At 41.2% G+C, this 22,432-nt stretch overlaps 1 protein-coding gene across 7 annotated transcripts in view; it reads right to left on the minus strand.

Annotated features, from left to right (window-relative positions):
- Positions 1-22,432, minus strand: part of TBC1D8 (TBC1 domain family member 8) — a 119,602-nt gene that overhangs the window by 25,472 nt on the left and 71,698 nt on the right. For 6 of the 7 annotated variants that reach the window (XM_045827681.1, XM_045827679.1, XM_045827677.1 and 3 more), the window contains 6 exons: positions 17,348-17,466; positions 14,860-15,088; positions 11,918-12,158; positions 3,351-3,558; positions 1,817-2,011; positions 838-1,014 (listed from right to left, as the gene is read on the minus strand). In XM_045827681.1, coding sequence (XP_045683637.1) covers positions 838-1,014; positions 1,817-2,011; positions 3,351-3,558; positions 11,918-12,158; positions 14,860-15,088; positions 17,348-17,466 — 1,169 coding nt within the window. The remainder of the gene's footprint in view (positions 1-837; positions 1,015-1,816; positions 2,012-3,350; positions 3,559-11,917; positions 12,159-14,859; positions 15,089-17,347; positions 17,467-22,432) is intronic. The other variant, XM_045827682.1, reaches the window with a different exon arrangement.

Below are 22,432 nucleotides of genomic sequence, written 5' to 3' on the forward strand. Positions count from 1 at the left end.
ACCTGCAACTTCCAGTGCAGCCCATCTACAATCCAAAATACAGGAACATCACCTCTGTTAAGTGACAGGCAACTCCTTCAGCAAATAGTACTTCTGAACCTCTACTGGGCACTGAGGATGTAAAGGGGAACAATACAGAGCACCAGCCCTTCAGAAGTTGAGAGCCCAGTGGGAGCACTTAGGCAATAAAATGCCATTTCCTTGGCAAAGTGGATAGGAAGAAAATATTTGTCCTAAGACAAAAGTAACCCAAAGCAGATGGGAGGGTGAGGTCAGAATGGGAGGCATGAGAGGAAGGATGATGACATGGAACCAGCTGCCGAAACACAGGCCAGCTAAGAGGACAAATGGGAACAAGGGGGAATCAAAACTTGCCATGAACTTCCTGACAGCCAGAAGAAAAACTGAAATCTGAAAAAACCACATTGCTCTCACCATCAGAAACAAGATACTACTCTTCTAGGCAATTAAAAACCCTTTAAAATAATTGCTAGATGGCAGAAAACTTAAGTTTCTTTTAATAAGATGTTTATTTAATTATCTTTACAAAAAAGAAATACCGTAAAAAGACTCATACTCAGATCCTACTCGATAAAAAGAGAGACTTTCTGGGAACACAGACTCCACTGTGTGACCACATCCTCAACACATGCATGCGTGCCCAGGCAGCAGCATCAGTGGACTCCCACTTTGGGCCAAGGAGGCAAAGAGGGGGAAGCTTGCTATTCCAGCCACACCCACCCTCCTAGATGCTGAGCTCCACAGTGAGTCAGATGGCTGGGAAGCCACACCCATGCAAACTCTGTGAGGTCTGGGATAGGCAGAGTATGCACCCACCATTCGAGTGTCGGGACTCTGGCTGCCTGACTGCTCCAAGACAGTTTTCAGGGCCTGGGGGTGCTGCTGCAGGCTCTGTTCTTCTTCACCTTCCTCACTATTTTGAGAAGATATCATTTCAAGATCCCTAAACTTGTGGCCACTGCACATGCTTGTTGAATGAAATACATGTGACATCTGCACAGAGGGGGAGAGAAAGAAGAAAGTCATTGCTTTAATTATAGGACAATCTTCATCTTGCCTCTGAAGGCATGAGTGTAACAAATTCAAACATGTCTATTTATGAATCAAAGGAAAAAGAGACTAATATGAAACCCAGTGGATTTGATCCTCAGGAAGGAGTACAGTCCACACTGCAATGTGCCCATGAGATTGCTCATGGCACCCAGGGCACATGTCTAATGGGGACTAGGAAAGCACCTTTCCTCATGTGCAGTCTCATCTTCCCTTTGCTTCCAGACTGAAAAGGACTATCTCTAGAAAACAGCTCTAGGGTACTGAAAATTATCTCTGGTCCTCCCTGTCCAGGATGGGTGTGTAAGTACAGAAGACTAGGTTCCAGCAGACCAGGTCCATTTTTGTAGCTGTCCACCCTCAAAGACAATGAAGCTTCTCTTTCAGCACACTACTCCTGCCCCCAAATAACAACACCCCTTCCAACCTGGGGTGGTGGAGGACCCTTGTAACCTGTGAGTAGAGTACCCCTTTAGCCCCTCTAACCTGTGGGGTACACACCTATCAACCCCTTTAATCTGCTTGGAGACCCCTCTAACCTGTGGAACACCTACTTAGGACACCCAGTGCATCAGAAATGATGCCAAACTGATATAAAAGCACATCATGTCTGACATATGTTTGTTGTACCCATGTGCATTATTGTTATGTGCACTCCCTTTTGCAGACTGCTGCCATAGAACTGGTAAAAAAAAATAGAAGGGGTTTTCAGTGTGTGGAATCCTACTCTTTTGAAAGATCATACCATGTCATCATCCTGTGAGGTGCTATAATGCACAGGGTGGTCAGCATGCACCTGCTTTAGCCGGATGAGCAGACTGTCCACCAGGTCATCTCTGTCCTTGAGTTCAATGAACTGGAAGGCCATCTTGCTGCGGATGCTAATGATGATGGGGTTGGGCAGCAGACTTGTATCTTCCATCTTCTCAATGCTCACAACCTGTGACAAGAAATTACACACAAAAAGGTACAGCAAAAAAGAAGGGAAGCAGACATTTAATTACATCCTCAGAAATACCCCAAGATAGAAGGCCAAAACAAATAACTACAATAAGGAAGTGGGACAGAGGTTAAAAGTATGTAAGGCAGCATATTCAAAATAGCTAAAAGGTGAAAGTAACCCAAGTGGCCACCCTTGAACACAAGTGGATAAACCAAATGTGTTCTATACATACAAGAAACTATTATTCAGCCATAAATAGGGCAGATATTCTGACACATGCTACAACATGAATGGACTTTGAGGACATTACACTAAGTGAAATAATCCAGTCATAAAAGGGCAAATACTGTGTGATCCCACTTACATGAGGTACCCAGAATAGCTGAATTCACAGAAACAGAAAGTAGAATGGTGGTTGCCAAGGACTGGACGTGGAGGGGAGGGGGATGAGGTGTTGCTTAATGGGTACAGGGTTTCAGTTGGGGAAGGTAAAAAATGTTCTGGAGATGACTGCACAACAAAATGAATGACTTAATGTCATTGATTAACATTTAAACATGCTAAAATGGTAAATGCTGTTATGTATATATTATCATAATTTTAAAAAATAAGTATATAAGACAAGTGGATTTCTTGTTACACTCTTATGTAAGAATATTTGTGAAATGAAGACATCTGCTGCCAAAATAAGACATGGAGATATGAAATCACAGGAATGAAGAAATTTTGAGTTTTTCTGAAGAAGTGCTTGTCAGGATGTCACAATAGGAAGACAGGGGTTCTGACTGTAATGGAGTTGTGGGTACAGTCACGGCAGGGATGCCCTGAGACCACAGGATGAGCTGTCAGAGCCAGAAGTAGACTCGGGCTGCTCTCAATTCCAAGAGAAGAATTATGGCTTTGTAAAGTAGGAAGGGGCCTGATCCATGTGAAAGGAAACACTTTTAAATTTTCAACTAAGATTTCAGGAGTATATAAAAGCCAAGCAATTTGACCTTTAGTTTCAGAAGGGATGCTTTTTGTAGGTCATCTTTTTTTCTCTTCTCTTTTGTGGGTGAAAGGAGAGTATGCATGACTAAAAGCTGCCATAAAGCTTTAATTGCTAGGCAGTACTTTTAAATAACAGCTTTATTGATAATGTGGAGGTCAGCATGTCCTATTCTCCCCAATCACTTTTATAAAAATTTCAAGTTGCCACAGCAGTAACAGAAAAAGCAACAGCTAAGAAGGCAATGGTCAAATTCAGGCCATGCTTCCCTCTAGATACCCAGCCTTAGCCAGCAGTGAGCATCCCCACTGGCTGCCATCTCCCAGGGAGGTGGGGTCCCCTCCATACCTCTCTAAGTGGAAGGATGACGTTGCAGCAGCCATCCTCTTTGCTAGCAAAGCAGATGTAACTATCTGAGGTGAACATCCGACCAACAGTGTGACAGCGACTGAAGGGTGTCCACAGAGCACAGTCCATGACTGTGTGCAACTTCTCTGGCCTCGGCAACCTGAAGAATGCCCGGAAGAATTCATTCTGTGCTCTAGCTTCCAGATGCCTGGTGAAGGAGAGAGACAGAATAAAGAGGCAGAAACAATGAACACACTCCATTACAAAGGAAAACACTTTTAAACCCACTGGCACAATCTATTATTTAAATGAATACAAAAAGGTGCTGTGCCGTACAGTCCCTGCAGGAGTCAGCAGCACATGCTCCACTTCACAGCCAACCTTTGGAACAAGGACACAAAGCTGAATGGGCTGCCTCTGCACGGAAGTAATGTGACAAACCCAGAGACCAAAATATACAATCTTTTCAAGTTTAAGTAACACTGGGAATTACCATAAAACAATTGTATAAAAATCCAGTATCAAAAAGTCAGATAATAACAAGTATTGGTGAGGATGTGGAGAAACTGGAACTTTCATACACTGCTGGTAGAAATGTAAAATGGTGTGGCCACTTTGAAAAACAGCCTGGCTATTCCTCAAAAGGTTAAATGTGGAATCATCAAATGACCTAGCAATTCCACTTGTAGGTATATACCCAAGAGAACTGAATACATATATCCACTCAAAAATGTATGCATCTTCATAGCAGCATTTTTCATTATAGCTTCAAACTGTAAACAACCCAAATGTCCATCAATTGATGAATGGATAAGCAAAATGTGATATACCCATACAATGGAATATTACTCAGCCATGAAAAGGAATGAAGTTCTGATATATGCTACAACATGCATGAACCTTGAAAACATTATGCTAAGTTAAAGGACCCAGATATAAAAGACTACCTATTGCCTGATTCGATTTATACAAAATTTCCAGAATAAGCAAATCTATAAAGACAAAACAAATTCGTGACTGCTTAGGGCTGGAGAAAGGGGGAGAAATAAGGAGTGACTGCTCACAAGTATAAGGTTTCTTCTTGGGTTGATGACAACTCTCTAACATCGATCACAGTGATGACTGTGCAACTCAGTGAACATACTAAAAACCAGTAAAGAATGGTATACTTCAAAAGTGTGAATTGTAAAGTATGTGAATTATCTCTCAAAATATGTGAGCAGCAAGTGATCTCAGGCCTGTAAGCCATGGCAGAAATGCCCCTGTCAGGATGGAAACCAGCCCAACAACCCAACAATATTCACTATTACCTACTGTGCACACTTCTGGCATGCACAGGCCACAGCCACAGCTAGAGAATAGCAGGGGAAGGTACCATAAGTCATCCTATCTTTTCTTTTATCCTCACCCAAGGACATGTTTCCACTGATTTTTATATGGCAGAGGGAAGGGGGTGGGAGAGTGAGAGAGAGAGAAACATTGATGTGAGACAGAAACATCAATTGGTTGCTTCCCATACATGCCCCTGCTAGAAGTACTTAAGGGTAAGTACTTCTCTTATTTCTCCACAAACCCAGAATTAGAGTTGTCTCTCTTAGATTAGGTAAAGATCTATCAAAAACAAATTTCCCCCTCTCTCTTACCCCATAACTTTTAGAATGCGTTTGAAAGAACTGTGTCAGGTCTCACACACTGGCTCTCACTCCTTCATGTTTCTCGTTACACATACCTCCTATGTGTCAGAGGCTTAAAGCTGATTCAAGGCCAAATGCTTCCCCACACATGGGCTGTGTGACAAGCTCAGGCAGGGGGGCTCTCTATTAGCTCAGAATGTGAGAACTTCCCATCTGTGCTAAACAGAAAGCCTGCAGCCACCACTCCTGCCCTTCTGGAATAACTCAGTGTTCTACAGACAGTTTGCCGCACAAAGAAACACACAAAGATTTCTACAGTCTCTTGTTAGGTGTTCACCCATAGACCCAGGTTGGATGCATTTAAAAGTCTGGGAAATATCAAGAATTAGCAAGCTAGAAACAAGGCAGAAAGGCTAGATGTGCTTTTCCTGAAAACCCAAGTCTGCACAGAAAACACTGCATTTCTCAAATGTGTGTTTGTTCTGCAATCCCCCAAACGCTCTGTGGAAATGGAAGGACAAAGTGTGATGTGGGACCTTACACAAAGCACACCGCAGCTGAGGACTACTCAGAGAGTGGGAGTATGAAATAACCCACCTTGAGACAGCAGACAACTCACCAGCACCTCAACAACACTGGGTATCAGAAGGCTTTTTCACCCTCCAGAAAAGGCTCCTGCCCTCCTCCTCTCCTCTCCATCCTGTCCTAGAGCATATCTGATGACTACAGAGCACCTAGGATGCTGCAGGTGGGAGACGGGGCTTTTCCTGCTAAGGGGGCTATTCAGCACTGCATGATCCCCAGGAATGTCTCCAGTGGTCCACGAGGACTCTGCTAAGATCAGGACGGTCAGTCAAACAAACTACATGCAGCTTGGGCACTGCTGGTGGGGGTATGGGGAGAATAGTAGGAAAGGGATGAAGCTGGGCAGAGAAGGCTCAAGAGGGTCTGAAAAGCTGCCGGGAGTTAAGTACAAGCCAGCTAACTGCAGGTGAAGAATTACTACTGAGGGCATGGATTATTACTGAGGACATCAGCCTCTTGGGAGACACTGTCTACCTACTGGCAGGAAGAGCTTACTTACATCGTGAGAATCGTTTCTATTACTATACTGCATTAATTGAGTTTTCCTCCAGCATTTTCAGCCCATCCAAAGAGACTTTAATGAAGATATTAACTTCCACTTCGTGAGGCCCATCACTTCTCCAATATGTTCCCCCAAAACTATCTGGTTATACTTTTCTCACCCCATCATTCAAAACTTTAGAATTGATATATCCTGTATAAAAATTTCAGGACTAATAATTTATTCCCTCCCTCCTTCCATTCTCTCTCTGGAGGCCCCTGCCCAACCCCAGACACCCTGCCCCCCTGGATTCTCAGTGACTGCGTACTGGAAAGCTCTGGGCCAGGAACTCTGCTGTTGAAGCATGTGGGCTGGGCCAGTGACACCATGTTCTGCCAGCTCTGAATTGTCTGACAAGTTGGATTCTGTCTGATCCTGGGGTGACAATGCACCATCTCATCCTCACTGCTCCCACCAGTATGAGCCTTGCTCTGATATGTTGTAAGTCCTTCAGCAGTGAGTACAGCAGCATTCATGACAAACCCATAGTCACCAGGCTCATGACCCCAAATGTACTTTTGTAAAGCCATTATCTGGGAAAGGAAGTGAATATATGTCAACAAAACAGAGACTGACAACCATTCCAACATTTCTGATCATGCCCTTAGCATGAAGAAACTGTTTTCCTAAACTTTAACCCTGGGTTCTCTTGGTAGGATGCGAAGTTAACTGAGTCATTACCTATTTATATCCACATGTCCACAAAAAGAAAGAAATGGGCACTGGTAAAGACTTGGTGGGCAGTGACATGCCTTTCACTTTTGGAGAGAATCAGAGTGCAATTATCAAAAAAACATGCCTGAACAAGAACACTGCTGTTCCTTCTGGGCCAGCCTCGGCACCTCAGCACTGGGCAGCTTTACCACCAGTCACCACCAGGGCCCTGGTCATCCTTCTCTCTTTCTTCTTCTATTTTCTTTTTTTACTGCTTCAAATTCTCTTTTTAAAAAATATTTTCCCCACCCAATGATATATTTATAGATTTTTAGAGAGAGAGGAAGGATAGGAGGCAGGGAGGGAGGGGGAAGAGAGAGAGAGACATCAACTAGCTGCCTCCTATATGCACCCCAACTGGGGAACAAACCCATAAACTATGCATGTGCCCTGAAAGGGAATCAAACCTCCAACCTTTTGGTATGTGGGATGATGCTCCAGTCAACTAAGCCACCTGGCCAGGACTTTCAAATTCATTATTATACATCATGGTCACACAATTTGAGGCTAGTTAAATACAACAGTTTTTCACATTTTCTTGAAATATATTCTAGATTACTACATGTAAGCGACTACAAAAATATTTGGAATTTATAAACTTTGAAACTCTGAACAGGCACTTACATGAAAAAAACATTAGTATTCACAGATATCTACATTTAAAATAAATTTTCCAGCACTTGGTACATGGTGTCTTTTGCCAGTAAAGAAGTTGGTTCGTGACCATTTTATCAAAGTGCCATACTAATAAAAAAGTTTAAAGAATATAATTTGGATTACTTAATTTACTATAAAGTAAGGTTAACTGACAAGACTTGCACTGAAGTATATGAAAAATATTGGTACAAAAACCAATGAACCATAAATGAAAACAGTTTCACACAACAGGCTTTGTCATTTTAGTCCCTATACTTCACATTAAGTGTGTATTCAATATCAGACCTTATGCATTTGAACAGAGGACTGCAGCCTTCTTTTTTACAGACTTTGAACAAATGACTTAAATTTAATGTTAAAAAATTAAACAGAGTGGGTGAAGTTTAAAATCGAGTTTGAACAAGCCAAAGTTCCAATTTAACAAACATGAAATTGTCCAGATCTGGATAACTACATGCTCATTAACAGGTCCACCTGAATCCCCCATCCTCAAATATTCCCCTGAAAAGGAAGAGAATATTTGTGAAGTCAAGAAAATTATATTTGTGTGTATATGATAAAAATATTCCTTAAATTTAAAAAGAATCAATGTATTAATGAAAAAATTATATAGTTTTATCAAATTCTAAAATGCAACATAGAGTCAATTCCACATTGCAAAAAACAAACAGTGTACCTGCTGGATAGTAGTAGCAAAATGGTTACTTGCCATGACAAAAAAAAAATAAGAAAGGTGGCAATGACATGCCACATAATACCTTGGGGAAAAAAAGAAATATTCTTACCATAGAAGACTTTAAAGAGAATAAAATTCAGAAAACCACTGAATGGTAGACTCAGAAAGACCTACAGTAAAATATTCCATATGCATTTCTCAAATATGCATGTGAAAACAAAATGCAGCCCTGGCCAGGTGGCTCAGCTGATTGGAGCATCACCCTGTATACCAGAAGGCTGTGGGTTTGATTCTTGGTCGGGGTGTGTACTAACAACAATCAATTCTCCCTCCCTCTCCCCCCTCCCTCCCTGTACCCCCCTCTGCCTCCCTCCCTGTTCCCCTTCTCCCCCCTTCCCCTCTCTCTCTAAAATCAATAAACATATTCTCAGGTGAGGATAAAAAAAGCCATAAATGTATTACTCAAAAATACTGAGATTCCATGTTTTCAATCTTTGCAGGACGTAAGGACCACTCCAGTTTTCTATTTTTATTTAAACACAAAATAATTAATTTTGCAAGTAGAGAATAAGAGGTAATCATTAACATTTAAAAAGAATGGATTTATAATCAACATTACATAGAAACCAAAATTACAAATACCAGCCTACTCATGAAAATCTTTAATGTTTATACTGATGCATATGAATGCTTACCATCAAATCAAAGTGTGCATTACAAAAACAGGCAGCTTAAGAAAGGTTTCAATGTTTCAGAGAAATCACTGTTTTTAATGTATGTACATGAAGAATATTTTGTTACATAATATAAAATAAGTGCATCACTGTAAGAAAAAGGAAGACTATTATAAATGGACTCTGGCCTTTTCACCCCCTACATGTTGAAACCATCTTTAAAGTGCTTCATCACTTAGTTGTATTTGTTCTAAGGCTTTGACCTGTTCTTTCATTTGGGCCATTGTTTTTTTGTCTTGACGTGCCTATTATGTAGTGAGGGGCAGACCCTTAGGTATTCACCAGAGCAGGGCAACCCAAGTTGCTGTGTTGTGATGTTGTATGTGGGGGCGGGGTCAGAGAGGAAACAATGGCGCTTGCTACACTCTCAGCTGGATTTCAGTCACTTCCCCTGCCTCCCCAAAGCAAACTGGGCCCTTCTGGTGCTGATTTCCATGTGGGTGGGTTTGTGTACATCCTAGGACCCTGTGGGTCTCTCCAGCAAACTCACCTGGGAGGCTCGGAGTTTCTCCTGGCACCTCAACCTCCATAGGTGTGTTCAATTGGTGTTTTCAGGTTTTATTACCCCCCACTGGAGCCCTGGCTTGCATGGTCTGTCTCGCTCCCCAGTTTTGCCTGGTTTATCTGTGCGTGAATGTGGTACCACCCGTTCCAACAGCCGCCTTGCCCGCTGCACCCCTCCACAATCCACTGCCTCACTGGGTTCACCTGCTGCCACCCTGCACCCGGGGATGCCAGCCACAGCTTTTTTGTTGCAACCCCACTCTGCCTGGCCACCAGGCTCCGCCCCTCCTACAGGTCTGGATGAATGTGTCTATTTTAACTTCTTGGTTATTGGACTTCCACAGTTCAATTTTCCATCAGTACTAGTTGTTTTTTTGTTTTTAAATTGTTGTTGTCCTTATATTGGTTGTGTGAGGAGGCACAGTGTGTCTACCTATGCCTCCATCTTGGCCAGAAGTACTTGGTGCTCTAGCCTTTTCCCAAGTTCTTGTGGGCTAGGTTTACCTTTCCTGGAACAGACTCCCATCACAGAAAAGACAATGTGAATTCTGCCACCTTCAGTTTTCACTCCTGCCATCTTCCTGGTTTGCCCATTATGAAGGACAATATCCATCTCACAAATGAGACCAAAAAGCCACCAAAAAAAATCAGCACCAGGCCACGTGACCCCCCAACTTCATTCCTCTTCCCTCAGGAGCTCTGATCTACTTTTTAATAGTCCCCAGTGTAGAAGAGAGGGTAGCCTTGTAGAATTCCTCTGATTCTGACAACTGCCAACATTGATGAATTTTCTCCAAAATGGACGATTTTACCAAAAGGGTCTCAAGTGCTACAGGCCTTTGATTTTCCTCCTCTTTCCTCAAGAAAATTCTAAACATACTACTGTTCTGAGATCACTAATTAGAAAGATATTTTCCCCCAAATGTTCAGAGAGGACAATTCATGTGTTTAAGGAATAATAGAAATGTTAAAATTGATGATAAAAAAATTTTTAATGACTAGTGGTTCCTAAAAAATTAAACACATAATCACATACTATCTACTTCTGGCTATACATCAAAAAGAATTGAAGCAGGATCTGTTTTTTTTAACCCTCACCTGAGGACATACTTATTGAGTTTAGAGAGAGGGGAAGGGAAGGAGAGAAATGTTGATGTAAGAAACATGGATCAGCTGCCTTTTACACAGGATCCAACCGGGACCAAACCTGCAATTTAGACATGTGCCCTGAGACTGGAAATCAAACCTGTGACCTTTATGTGTATGAGACGACACTCCAACCAACTAAGTCACACTGACCAGGGTTGAAAGCAGGGTCTTAAAGACATGGATGCACAGTTATATTCACAGCAGGCATTATTCACAATAGCCAGAAGGTAGAAGCAACTTACAACAGCCATGAATGGATGAACAGGTAAGCAAAATGTAATACATACATGCAATAAAAAAAAGGAATTCTGACACATGCTATAAGGATGAACCTTTGAGAACATCATGCTAAGTGAAATAAGCCAGTAACAAAAGACAAACACTGCATGATTCCACTTATATGAGGTATCCAGAATAGTCAAATTCATAGCAATAGAAGATAGAATGGATGCTTTCCAGGAAAAGGGGAAGGAGAAAATGGAGAGTTGTTTAAAAGGCACAGAGTTTCAGTTTTGCAAAATGAAAAGAGTACTGGAAATAGATGATCATGATGGTCATACAACAACAGGAATGTACTTAATACCACTGAACTATACATTTAAAAATGGTTAACATGGTAATTTTATATGTATTTTACCACAACAAAATAAATTTTTTAATGACTACTAACATTCAAATAGCAGTAGTGATTTTGTAACTATATCAAAAATATCCAACCAGGACCTGGCCAAATGGCTCAGTTGGTTGGAGCATTGTCCCATGCACCAAAAGGTTGCAGGTACAGTCCCTGGTCAGGGCATATGCCTAGGATGTGGGTTCATTCCAGATCAGAGCACATACCTAGGTTGTGGGTCAAATGCCTGGTCATGGACCATATGGGAAGCAACAAATTGATGTTTCTCTCTCACATTGGTGTTTCCCTCTCCCCCACTCCCATCCCTTTCTCTAGGGTCAAAGGATACCTCTGTAACAGTTCACCTTTGTAGCAGCTCTGTGGTTATCCATTTTGAACCACAAAGCCAGAAATCATGGTCAACCACAGTTGAATATGAAAATACAAGTTTTCTTAATGTTCATCAATAAAACCCAATGCTGAATAGAATTCTATCACGAGGCTACCTACCATATTACATTTTCTAGAAGCATTTTTATGGAAATCGTTATGAAAAAAAAAAAGGAATAGGATCCAGAAATCAAAGTGTATGGCGTTTAAGGAACAAATAATAATCATTGCTAATTATTATAACATGGTTAACAACAGAGGAAAATCTGGATTCTGCCACAAGGGAAATTTAAATGTAGTGTAACTCATGCTAACAAAGCACAGGTAAATGAAGTTGGTGTGAGGGATACCTGGCACCAGAAGCTCTTACCTCTTGGTGATCTGGCTTGGCTCCTGAAGATCTGGGTCCAGGTCAAAGCCCTCATTATCCAACAGTCTTCGCAGCGTCATGTCTGCCAGCTGCTCCATGATCCTAAACACTTCTTCAAGGTTCAGGAACATGGAGAAGTCCCTCTCCTTACTATGCGTGGTAATTCGAATAGTAGCCGTCAGAAAGATGTTGGATGTTTTTTCTAATTTCTGGATATCAACCCAAGGGACTACAAGTTTAACTAGTAGGGGAAAAAAAGCAAAAACATTTTATCCTAAAACTTACCCCAAACTTATGTACATCAACAAGAGTCCAAGGCTTTCCTTACAGTAAGATGCAAATATCTTTGAAACCAGAACAGGAAAGATCAGGCATAGAACTGCTTGACACCTGTATGTCAGAAACCAATTCATGTCCTAATAATTGTTTCAAAGGTGTAAGTAGAACTTCTCAAGTTGCTGGCTACTGTACATATACAAGGGACATCATCCTGAAAAACCATGAAAATTTTCTCAAGAATATTTAAGCCTTGGCCAGTATGGTTCAGTTAGTTGGTGCTGGCCTGTAATCCAAAAGGTTGTGGGTTTGATTCCCCGTCAAGGCACATGCCTAGATTTGGTCCCCAGTCTAAGCATACACAAGAGGCAACTGATTGATGCTTCTCTCTCATATCAATATCTCTCTCTCTTTCTCTCTCTCTCTCTCTCTCTCCCTCTCTCTCCTCCCCTGCTTTCCCCTCTCTCTAACATCAATGAGCATGTCAAAAAAAGAAAGAATATTTAAACTTAAATATTTGCAAAATATGCAATCCACATAAATGCTAGTTTCAAAAGCAGCATCCATTGTGTAAACTATAAAAGAAAGTACAAAAGAGGATTATTCATGATCTCATTTAAAGAAATGGGCTTAATATTCAGACTGTGTCAAATGACAGTTGTTTTAGTCTTAGAAGACAGGGTACAAGTAGTTTTTATGGAATTCTTTTTAAAGTAATGCAGTACAAACAGTTCATTTTATAAACAAGTGCTTTATTCTCAGAAATGTTTCCAGCACACTGGTAGGTAGGCTAGGGTGCTAATACAGAAAAAATGGGGAAGACACATATAAAACAACTTAAAATAATAAACATTACCAACTATTGAGAATCATTTAGTTTTTCCAAAGTTAATACCCTAACAAAATTAGGGTTAGTGACAATGATTGGTTAAGTGTTAGAAAATAACTCATTTCACTATTCAAATAAAGAAGGGGATAATTAAGTATTTTCCTTTCTACAAATTCTTTCCATTTATATTTTGCAATAATGTCTTAAGAAGTTAATAATTTTAAAAGGCCACATTTTTACATTAGGCTACAGCAGCAAATTTCAACCTTTTTCATCTCATAGTACACAAATTATTTACTAAAATTCTGCAGTACACCAAAGAATTATATTTTTTTGCTGATCTAACAAAAAAAGGTATAATTTGGACTCATTCACATAAGATAGCTATTGTTGTATTGGCTGTTGTCATTTTTTATTTGAAAGTCTAAGAGAAAAGAACTCAGTGCCCCTGACTAAGTAGTCAGGCATTGTATGTTTTAGAAATTCTTGCACATACTGGTTGAAAATCACTGGGCTAGAGAATAAGCTTCTTCAGCTACTTCTAGTTGCTTTCACATAAAGTCCTGTTTATACACACACATACACTATCAACTTTCATTCATTAAGCATGCAGTTTGTGAAGAACCCTGCCCTTAAGTAGTTTGTTTAAATAGGGAAAACAGACATGTAAACAAATGAAAAAAAACAGTGACTTGACAGGACGCAAAATGGTACCAATTCTGACATGGACAAACATGGTACCATTCATGAGGGGGCCAGGGAAGGTCCCGGGAGGTAATAAAATCTGTACTGAATTCTGAAGGATGAAAGGAGTTTCCAAACAGACATTGAATGGGAAAGCAGAGGCAAGACCCAGTGTTAACTCTTGGGAAGCATTTCAGAAAGCTGAAGAGTAAGGAAGGCCAAGGTTAGGTCAAAACACATTCCAGATGTGGTGGGGAGGGGCTGTGCAAACAGGATGTATGGACTAGAGTATCAGAACTGAGGCTGGTGGCCTGGGAAAAGAAGGGAAAGCATGTGCAGGAAGGTGGCTAGAGCAGAATTCAAAAGGAGACCCCCTTGCCTTGGGCTTAAGTTGAAATATAAACTGAAATGCAGGAAGAAAAAGAAGTATTTGTGTGTGTAAGTATGTAAAAACACAATATCCATACCACCCTGTGTGGGCATTTGAAACAATATTTGTTTCCAAAAGAAGTTTCAATGAGAATAACTTTTTTAAAAATTCAATATATAATTGACACTTGCAACTCTGTTCTTTTACCTTGGAATTCTATTGCCTACTATGGTGACTGTCAGTGGATATATGTGTGAAAAGTGAATCATTCCCTGAATTTCAAAAGGACCCAGGTGAAGAATATGCTGTCCAGAAACAAGTGCCCACCCAGCTCCTCTTCCAGAAGCAGTCATGACATTCAGGGCTGGAAATCTTTTAAATGGCCCCTGTGTTAAGAAGCAGCAATATGTTCTACTCCTTCAGAACTACTGGGCCATCAGTTCTAACACTGGGTTTTCAAAGCAATGTGGAGTAGTAAAAACCCTTTGAAGCTCTATGAGCTGAGCTGCACAGAAATGATTCTTAAGGTAGTAGGAAAAATGAAGTCTCACCAAATCAAATCCCCTTAGTGGTAGTAGGATATATAATTAAATATAATTTTCTGCATAAGTTATTTGGAAATTAATCAAGCAGCACCTGTTATGATCTCAACTTACTTAACTTTTTTGTGGTCTGACTTTTCTTGCTAACAACTTATGTTGGGACCAGTGCTAAGCACCCCAAGGGCCAACATCATCTGTGAAGAGCTAAACCTATCCCAAAACCAGTGCCAGCCTCACTTACGTTCCTTGCCCAGGAAGAAGGAATAGAAGCAGAGATGGTTGATGCTGAGGTACAGCCAGCCTTGGCGGGGAACCCTGCCCTTCCAGCAGCAGCACGAGTAATAGGTAATCAGCTTCTCTGCCTCCGGGAAGTTGAACCTGGCCTCGAACTTGACCAAGGCCTCACGGAACTTCTCAGGCTCCTCTTCCTGCTCGGCCAGCCGACTACTTGTCTCCTCTGCAATCAGAGCCTGATACACAGAAAGATAACAGCCCCTCATTCAGGGAGAAGAACAAGGTGGGGGAGGAGAGACAAAAGTGGGAAGTCTTCGCTGCTCAACAAGACACACAGGATGGATGAGAACAGCTCACCAAGCTGTGGCTGGTGTTGCTCAGTGGATTGAACACCGGCCTGCAAACCAAAGGATTGACAGTTCGATTCCCAGCCAAGGCGCATGCCTGGGTTGTGAGCCAGGTTCCCAGTAGGGGGTGTGAGAGAACAGCTCACCAGTCTGTCTGTCTACCACCTGGGAACACAGCCATATAGGGAAAAAAACAAGTTGGGGAAGAAAATCTAAGGACAGGTCTCTTGTTTGGCCACTTACCAGCCATAAGGCTTGGGGCAAAACACTGACTGCTATGCCCCAGTTCTCAAACAAATTACTATTTTATCATACCTGTCTACTCTTCCATGCAGGGATATAAGGATTAAATAGCTAACGTGCAAACTCAAAGCATCAACCCCGAAGAACTACTCAAGTTGGAGTTAAAAGTTAGTCTTTATTTAAAAAAAAAACCCTAATAAATCATCTTCCTCATTAGGTTAAAAAATCCTGGTATAAAACTAACAACTGATAACTGCCAGACAGTGTGATATCTGATACATTCACTTTCACTATATATCTATAGTCTTCCAAAGTAGAAAAGGAGCATATTGGTTGAAGTTCCTGAGGTCCTAAATAGTTCCAAAGCAGTTGGAGACAATTCTAGACTCTTACCAGTCCAGAGACAGCACTCAAAGTAATCTACATAACAAACCAGACTAAAATAGCCCTTATTTTCCATTAGTTCCACCCCATATATTTACCTTCCCACAGCCTGCCACCCCTAGAAGCCTAAATTCCTTTTCCTTTGTCTTGTTACCTCTCTACAAATATATTGTTCTTTGTTAAGATGCTATAAAAGCCCCAAGTTCCAACCACTCCTTTGAGTTATTCATCACTGAGTTTTTCCCATGTGTGGCATGACACACATATTGATAAACAGTTTTCCTCTTATTAATCTGACTTTTGTCAGTTTCATTTCCAGGGCCACAGCCACAACCTAGAAGGAGAGAGTATTTTTTCCTCCTCTACAGAAGCTTTCTTAAAGCCACAGTACCAAAAATTAATTTCCTCCCTCTGAATTAATATAAGAAACATTTAAATCAAAAAACCACCACACCCCTGGTTAGACCAAGAAATGGCGTGGGGTGGGGGGCGGAAGTGTGAAAAATAACCATGAAACAGGCATTTCTAGAGCTAAGCCCCATTGTGATCTGACCCAGGGAACCAAGTCACAGGCATTCAAACCAGGTTGAGGTATAGCCCAGAAGCTGAACACATCCCACCACAGTCACTCACCTGCTAACCCAATGGGCCAGAGGTGATACCAAGAGGATACCAGTCAACATAGCCACATCCTGGCTGGCTTCAGGAGACCTCTGTTATCTACTTGATCCCACAAGTACTCTCAGCCCCAAAGGAAAACACTGCTTCTATATTGTCCATTTAAAACTGAGAATTCATTTCCACACCCTTTACTAAAAACCTCAGCACTTGGACTGAAATTTTACCCTAAAGGAGGAAAACTGTATTACAGGTTGCTGTGTGAAAGCATTTAATGAGAGAGTTAAATTTAGAATAAAAAACAGTATTTCCCTACCTGATAGGGTTTTTTAAACAATACCTACCAAACTACTTGTTTTACAGTGAGACTAGTTATATAAGATGTAATTCATAGGAGATATCAATAGAGAGTCCCCAAAATAGTCTTCTCTGCCATCTCAAAACTTAATTAGCTGTAATTACACTCAAGTAATAACATAATTTAAGAATAAATATCCACTTTTAGGAGGAGGAAAGTGCTGGTTCCAATAAAATAAAGAGTCACAAGATGTTGCAACTGCAAAAACATTGGGAATAACTAATTTAAAAAGTCAAATAACATTATTATTCTGCAAAAACATAAAAATTAATATTATCCTTTTTCCTGAGACAAAAAAGGACTTCATATACATACAGAATAACAAAAATTTAGGCTTGAGAATGAGGTCTTTTTGAATTTTAGGTGTATTTTGCTGAACTGATTCTGCAAAGTTGAAAGGGTAACAAGTGGAACTTATTTGACTTTGTGTTCAGTTACAGTGGAGAAAGAATAGCATTAAAAATGTTTCAATGTTCAAAATATTATAAGGAAGTTATAAGAAAGATGAGAAAATGAGAAGAAATGTTACAATAAAAAACACCTGCCTTTATCTTCCCTTTGACGAAACTAGCAATATCCTCTTTGTTATCGAAGACAGACAAGGTATGGAGGAGGTTCTGTTCCAGCCAGTCCCAGTGCTGGGTTATTTCCTCTAATGTTGCACCTGGGTTATAACAGGAAAAGATACAGGGATTAAAAGACAAAATAGTTCCCAGAACATGAATTTATTTTCCAAATGGCATGAGTCCTGTGTTTACAGTATTAAAACATCCTGGTTTCTCACAACCTGGACCACAGTCTGTCAGCTGACAATAAAGGCACCCTCCACTGGAGGAACAGTCAGTTGTCCTCCACCACTGCACTTGGATTTTCGAACACCTGTCCCAAAGCTACACAGATGGACCAGCCAACCAATCAGTTACCCTTGGGGACTGGTCTGTAGACATCCTGCCTCCTTAACCATGGAATTCCTATGAACTCCAAGTGACAAAAATATTTGTAATTATACAGCTATTGCAAGAGATACAAGCCCCAAGCAGTAGAGTGATTCTCAATTGTCTCACTCAACCATTTCACAGGAGAGGCCCCAAGAGGAACTTCAGCCCAGGAGCTTCAAGCCCCTCTTGAGAAGGTTTTGTTGGTTGCCTGAGGGCATTGCCACTTGCAATAGGCCTCATTGAACACAATTCCCAGGTTTACAATTTTGTATGCACTCTGTATCTCTTACAACAATATCCCTTAAAAACTTATGTAAAAAGAGGTTTCATAGTACATGTTAAAACAAAAACATCCAAGTGTATACAAGTAATTTCTTTCAAAAGCATCAACAAAAAATCATCCTATTTTTGAAGCATTAAGCAACACTGTTACCAAAAAGCTTAGTTGTATTAGTTGTCTAGGTTCCTTTTCAAAGGGCCCCCTTGTCCTCTCCCTGGACAATGGGCACCTGGGATTGGAACTGTGCCAGCTCCTTGTGAGGACCTGGCACATGGCAGGTGTTCAGTGAAGTCCAGACTTGAAGCAAGCATAGCACTGGACAAGAAAATGTGCATCAAATGTGTCTAATATAAAAAGAGATACACAATTAGAACCAGATTTCCAAAATGGGAGGCAAGAGATATCTTAACTTCAGAGAAATGATGGGCTAGCATACAAACCAAAGTGCAGAAGCATTTCACCAATGTGAGAGGCATGATGGCCCATAGGGCCACATACCACTAACACAAAAAGGTACTCAGCACTGAACTTTCCCTGGGTTAAGGGTAACCTTCCTCACCTAGAATATAAATGCATGTGTGAATCTTATAAATACCCCAGCATAAAGAGGCCACAGAACTCACTCTGGACTTGTACATTTGGGATCAGGGAATAGCAAGAATATCTATTAGAACTGTTCTGAATGGGCAATTTGGGAAAGAATAAACAGAAGAATCCAAGAACACTTCATAAGGAAAAATGAGAGTTTAAAACAATGGTATTTATTTTCTTGTATTCTCACAAGTTTTAGGCATGGCATTGCTAAAGCAATGTCCTTCAGTCATCGCTAAGGCCTGTCTTCTCATCCATCCTGGAGAGCCATCTCCATGACTCTCTCCCATAATATCTCTGTTTACAGGATCAATAATCCCAGGCCCTGTACCAGAAGCACCTGATCAGTATCCTAGGCAGCTTGGGCTGCTATAATAAAATACCACAGACTGAGTGTCTTAAACAACAGGTATTTACAGTTCTGAAGCATAGAAGTCCAAGATCAAGATGTTGGTGGATTAGGTTCCTGGTGAGGACCCATTGCTGGCTTGCAGACAGCTGCTTTCTCACTGTGTCCACACATGGCAGAGAGAAAGAAGGATCTGTGGTCTCTATTCCCAGTCTTGTTGGACACCAAACCCATCATGAGGCCGCACCTTCATGACTTCATCTAATACCTCCCAAAATTCCCACCTCCAAACACCATGAAATTGGGGATTAGGACTTCTATGTATGAATTTTATGAGAGTCACGATTCAGTCCCTAATAATCAGTGACCCTATTCAACTACCCATCAATCCCACCTCCCTTGTCTTGCTCTTTAACTGCAGGAAGCAGCCTACTTAGGGTTTGGGAGAGCTAGCTCCAGTGTGATTGGTTATGATCCTCTTACTCTCTACCTCCATCTCACCTAGGAGGACCTCTGTGGTATCTGGAAACCACTGGCCCTTAGACTCCCCATTCCTCTTATGAAAGGGAGAGCTCATTTTAAAACAAAATGAAATCAAACAATTCCAGCCTCCATTGCATAATTCTCTTGAAGCTTTCCTATACTGTCTACCTGACAGTGTAGGTAGACAGTGGTTCCTCATATTCAGTCCATCTGGTTTACCTGCCGCTTGCTTAAATCTCTTTGCTTGTGCAGTGTGCTCAGATGACAACTATATAGGTGTCAATTTAAAAAAAAAACACTAAATGTAGTGGGTCAGCAATGCTGTCTTTGCAGCACACATCACATATCACACAATCCCAAGAGAATACCAAGAGAATACGTATAGGTTCTCATTGAAGTCAATAACGCACAGGTACCTTGAGTTTGCCTGGGTCTCTGCTCCTCTCTGGCACTTTCAGGTCCTCTTTCTAGATCTTTATCTTTTATTATCCATCATAATAAAACCAATTTGTCATGAATATGTTTTAAAAGCAAGGAATAAATGGAAAAAGGAATATCTTTATTGGACTTCAGTCTTTTTCTGCATGTTTTCATGTACTTCCTATTTAAAAAAAAAAAAAGACTTGAGGGGACTTCTGGCAAGATGGAGGCATAGGTGGATGCACCGTACCTCCATGCACAACCAAGATTAGAACAACAACAATTTGGAGGCAGAGTAACACCCAGAACTGATAGAGAATTTATCTGAATGGAAGTCAGAAGGCCAGGAAGTTGAAGTAGACCTGTTCATCCAGACCAGGAGAAGGGACGGAGAGGAGCAGCCGGGCAGGGGGTTGCGGTGCTCAGAGAACAGGGGGAACTGGGTGTATAAGGCGACCGGGATCTTCTAAGGCATCTGGGGCACGCAAGAACGCAGTGGGTGGACCCTGAGTACGCAAGCGGCAGCTGGAGGACCCAGTGAGGTGGCGAGTGTGGATCAGGGTGGAGCGCGCACGCAACCCAGGATCTCAGAGAAGGGACTGAGATCCCAGTAGAACAGAGCTACCACCAGTGTTCCCTCCCACCCCCGCCCCCACCCCCACATACAACGTCACAATCTAGCGACTGGGGTGCCCAGCCCAGGTGAACACCTAAGGCTCCGCCTCTCACCAGACCAAAAAAAGAGAGCGAGAGAGAGAGAGAGAGAGAGAGAGAGAGAGAGAGAGAGAGAGAGAGAGAGACGTGTCTCAAACAGAAAAACAGATCAATGCCCCAGGGCTCATCCTTTTGAGTGACCAAGAGATAGCCAATCTATCAAATGCACAGCTCAAAACACTGGTGATCAGGAAGCTCACGGAATTGGTTGATTTTGGGCACAAATTACATGAAAAAATCCAGGTTACCATAAAAGAGATGAAAGAAGATGCACAGAGAACCAATAGTGATGGGAAGGAAACTGGGGCTCAAAACAATAGAGTGGACCAGAAGGAAGAAAAAAAACAACCAAACTGGAAAGAATGAAGAAATAAGAGTTCAAAAAAACGAGGAGAAGCTTAGGAACCTTCAGGACATCTTTAAATGTTCCAACATCCGAATTATAGGGGTACCAGAAAGGGAAGAGGAAAAGCAACAGATTGAACATGTATTTGAACAAATAATAAAGGAGAACTTCCCCACTCTGGCAAAGGAAATAGACTTCCAAGAAATCCAGGAAGCTCAGAGAGCCCCAAGAAGTTGGACCCAAGAAGAAACACACCAAGGCACATCATAATTACATTAGCCAATGTAAAAATGAAGGAGAGAATCCTAGAAGCAGCAAGAGATAAGGGGACAGTAACCTACAAAGGAGTTCCCATCAGACTGTCAGCTGATTTCTCAAAAGAGACCTTATAGGCAAGAAGGGGCTAGAAAGAAATATTCCAAGTCACGAAAGACAAGGACCTATATCCCAGATTGCTCTATCCAGCAAAGCTTTCATTTAGAATGGAAGGGCAGATAAAGTGCTTCTCAGATAAGGTCAAGTTAAAGGAGTTCATCATCACCAAGCCCTTATTTTATGAAATGTTACAGGGACTTATCTAAGAAAAGAAGATAAAGAAAAAAACATGTATAGCAAAAGGACAGCAAACTCACAATTATTAACAACCACACCTAAAGCAAAACCAAAAGAAACTAAGCAAACAACTAGAACAGGAACAGAACCACAGAAATGGAGATCACATGGAGGGTTAGCAATAGGAGAGTGGGAGGAGGAGAAAGGGGGAAAAGGTACAGAGAATAAGTAGCATAGATGGTAGGTTGAAAATAGATAGGGGGAGGGTAAGAATAGTATGGGAAAGGTAGAAGCTAAAGAACTTATAAGTATGGCACATGGGCATGACTAAAGGGGGGATATGGGTGGGAGAGGGTGTACAGGGTGGAGGGGAGTGAAGGGGGGGAAATGGGACAACTGTAATAGCATAATCAATAAAAATATATTTAAAAAATAAAAAAAGACTTGAAGAATTAAAGAAGAACAAGAGAGGGGTGAAAACTCAACTCCGTGACCTATCTTTTCTGGGCACTGTCTCATTGATCTGTAATGGAGACTGAATGAGGAAATGGAAGCTCCAATACTTCTCCAAGGTGACACGTATCATATGGAAGGCTCACCAGACTAAGTCATTCTCTACAACCCTGAAGTATCCTGTAGTCCTCCCACAATAAGCTATATTTCAATTTTTAAGTAACATTTACATAATCCTTAGGTCTTATGGCTTGACACTTTAAAAAGCTACTTTGTGCTTACAGGTAGAGTGAGCTCTCTCTCCTAGCAATCCCATTTTCCTGGATGACACGAAGCAGTTTTTCATTCATCTTGCTATTAAGCTCCTAGAGCCAACACAGTTAACTGTTAACAGATACACACATGTGTCTTCCTCAAGTGACAACCACAGAATTATACCATGAATAAATTATAATCACGTCCCAACACAGTGTATCCTATGAATTAAGACTTGAGACGATCATC

This window comes from Phyllostomus hastatus, unplaced genomic scaffold, assembly GCF_019186645.2.
Source record: "Phyllostomus hastatus isolate PE091 unplaced genomic scaffold, TTU_PhHast_1.1 phas_scaffold_78, whole genome shotgun sequence".
NCBI classification, from domain to species: Eukaryota; Metazoa; Chordata; class Mammalia; order Chiroptera; family Phyllostomidae; genus Phyllostomus; species Phyllostomus hastatus.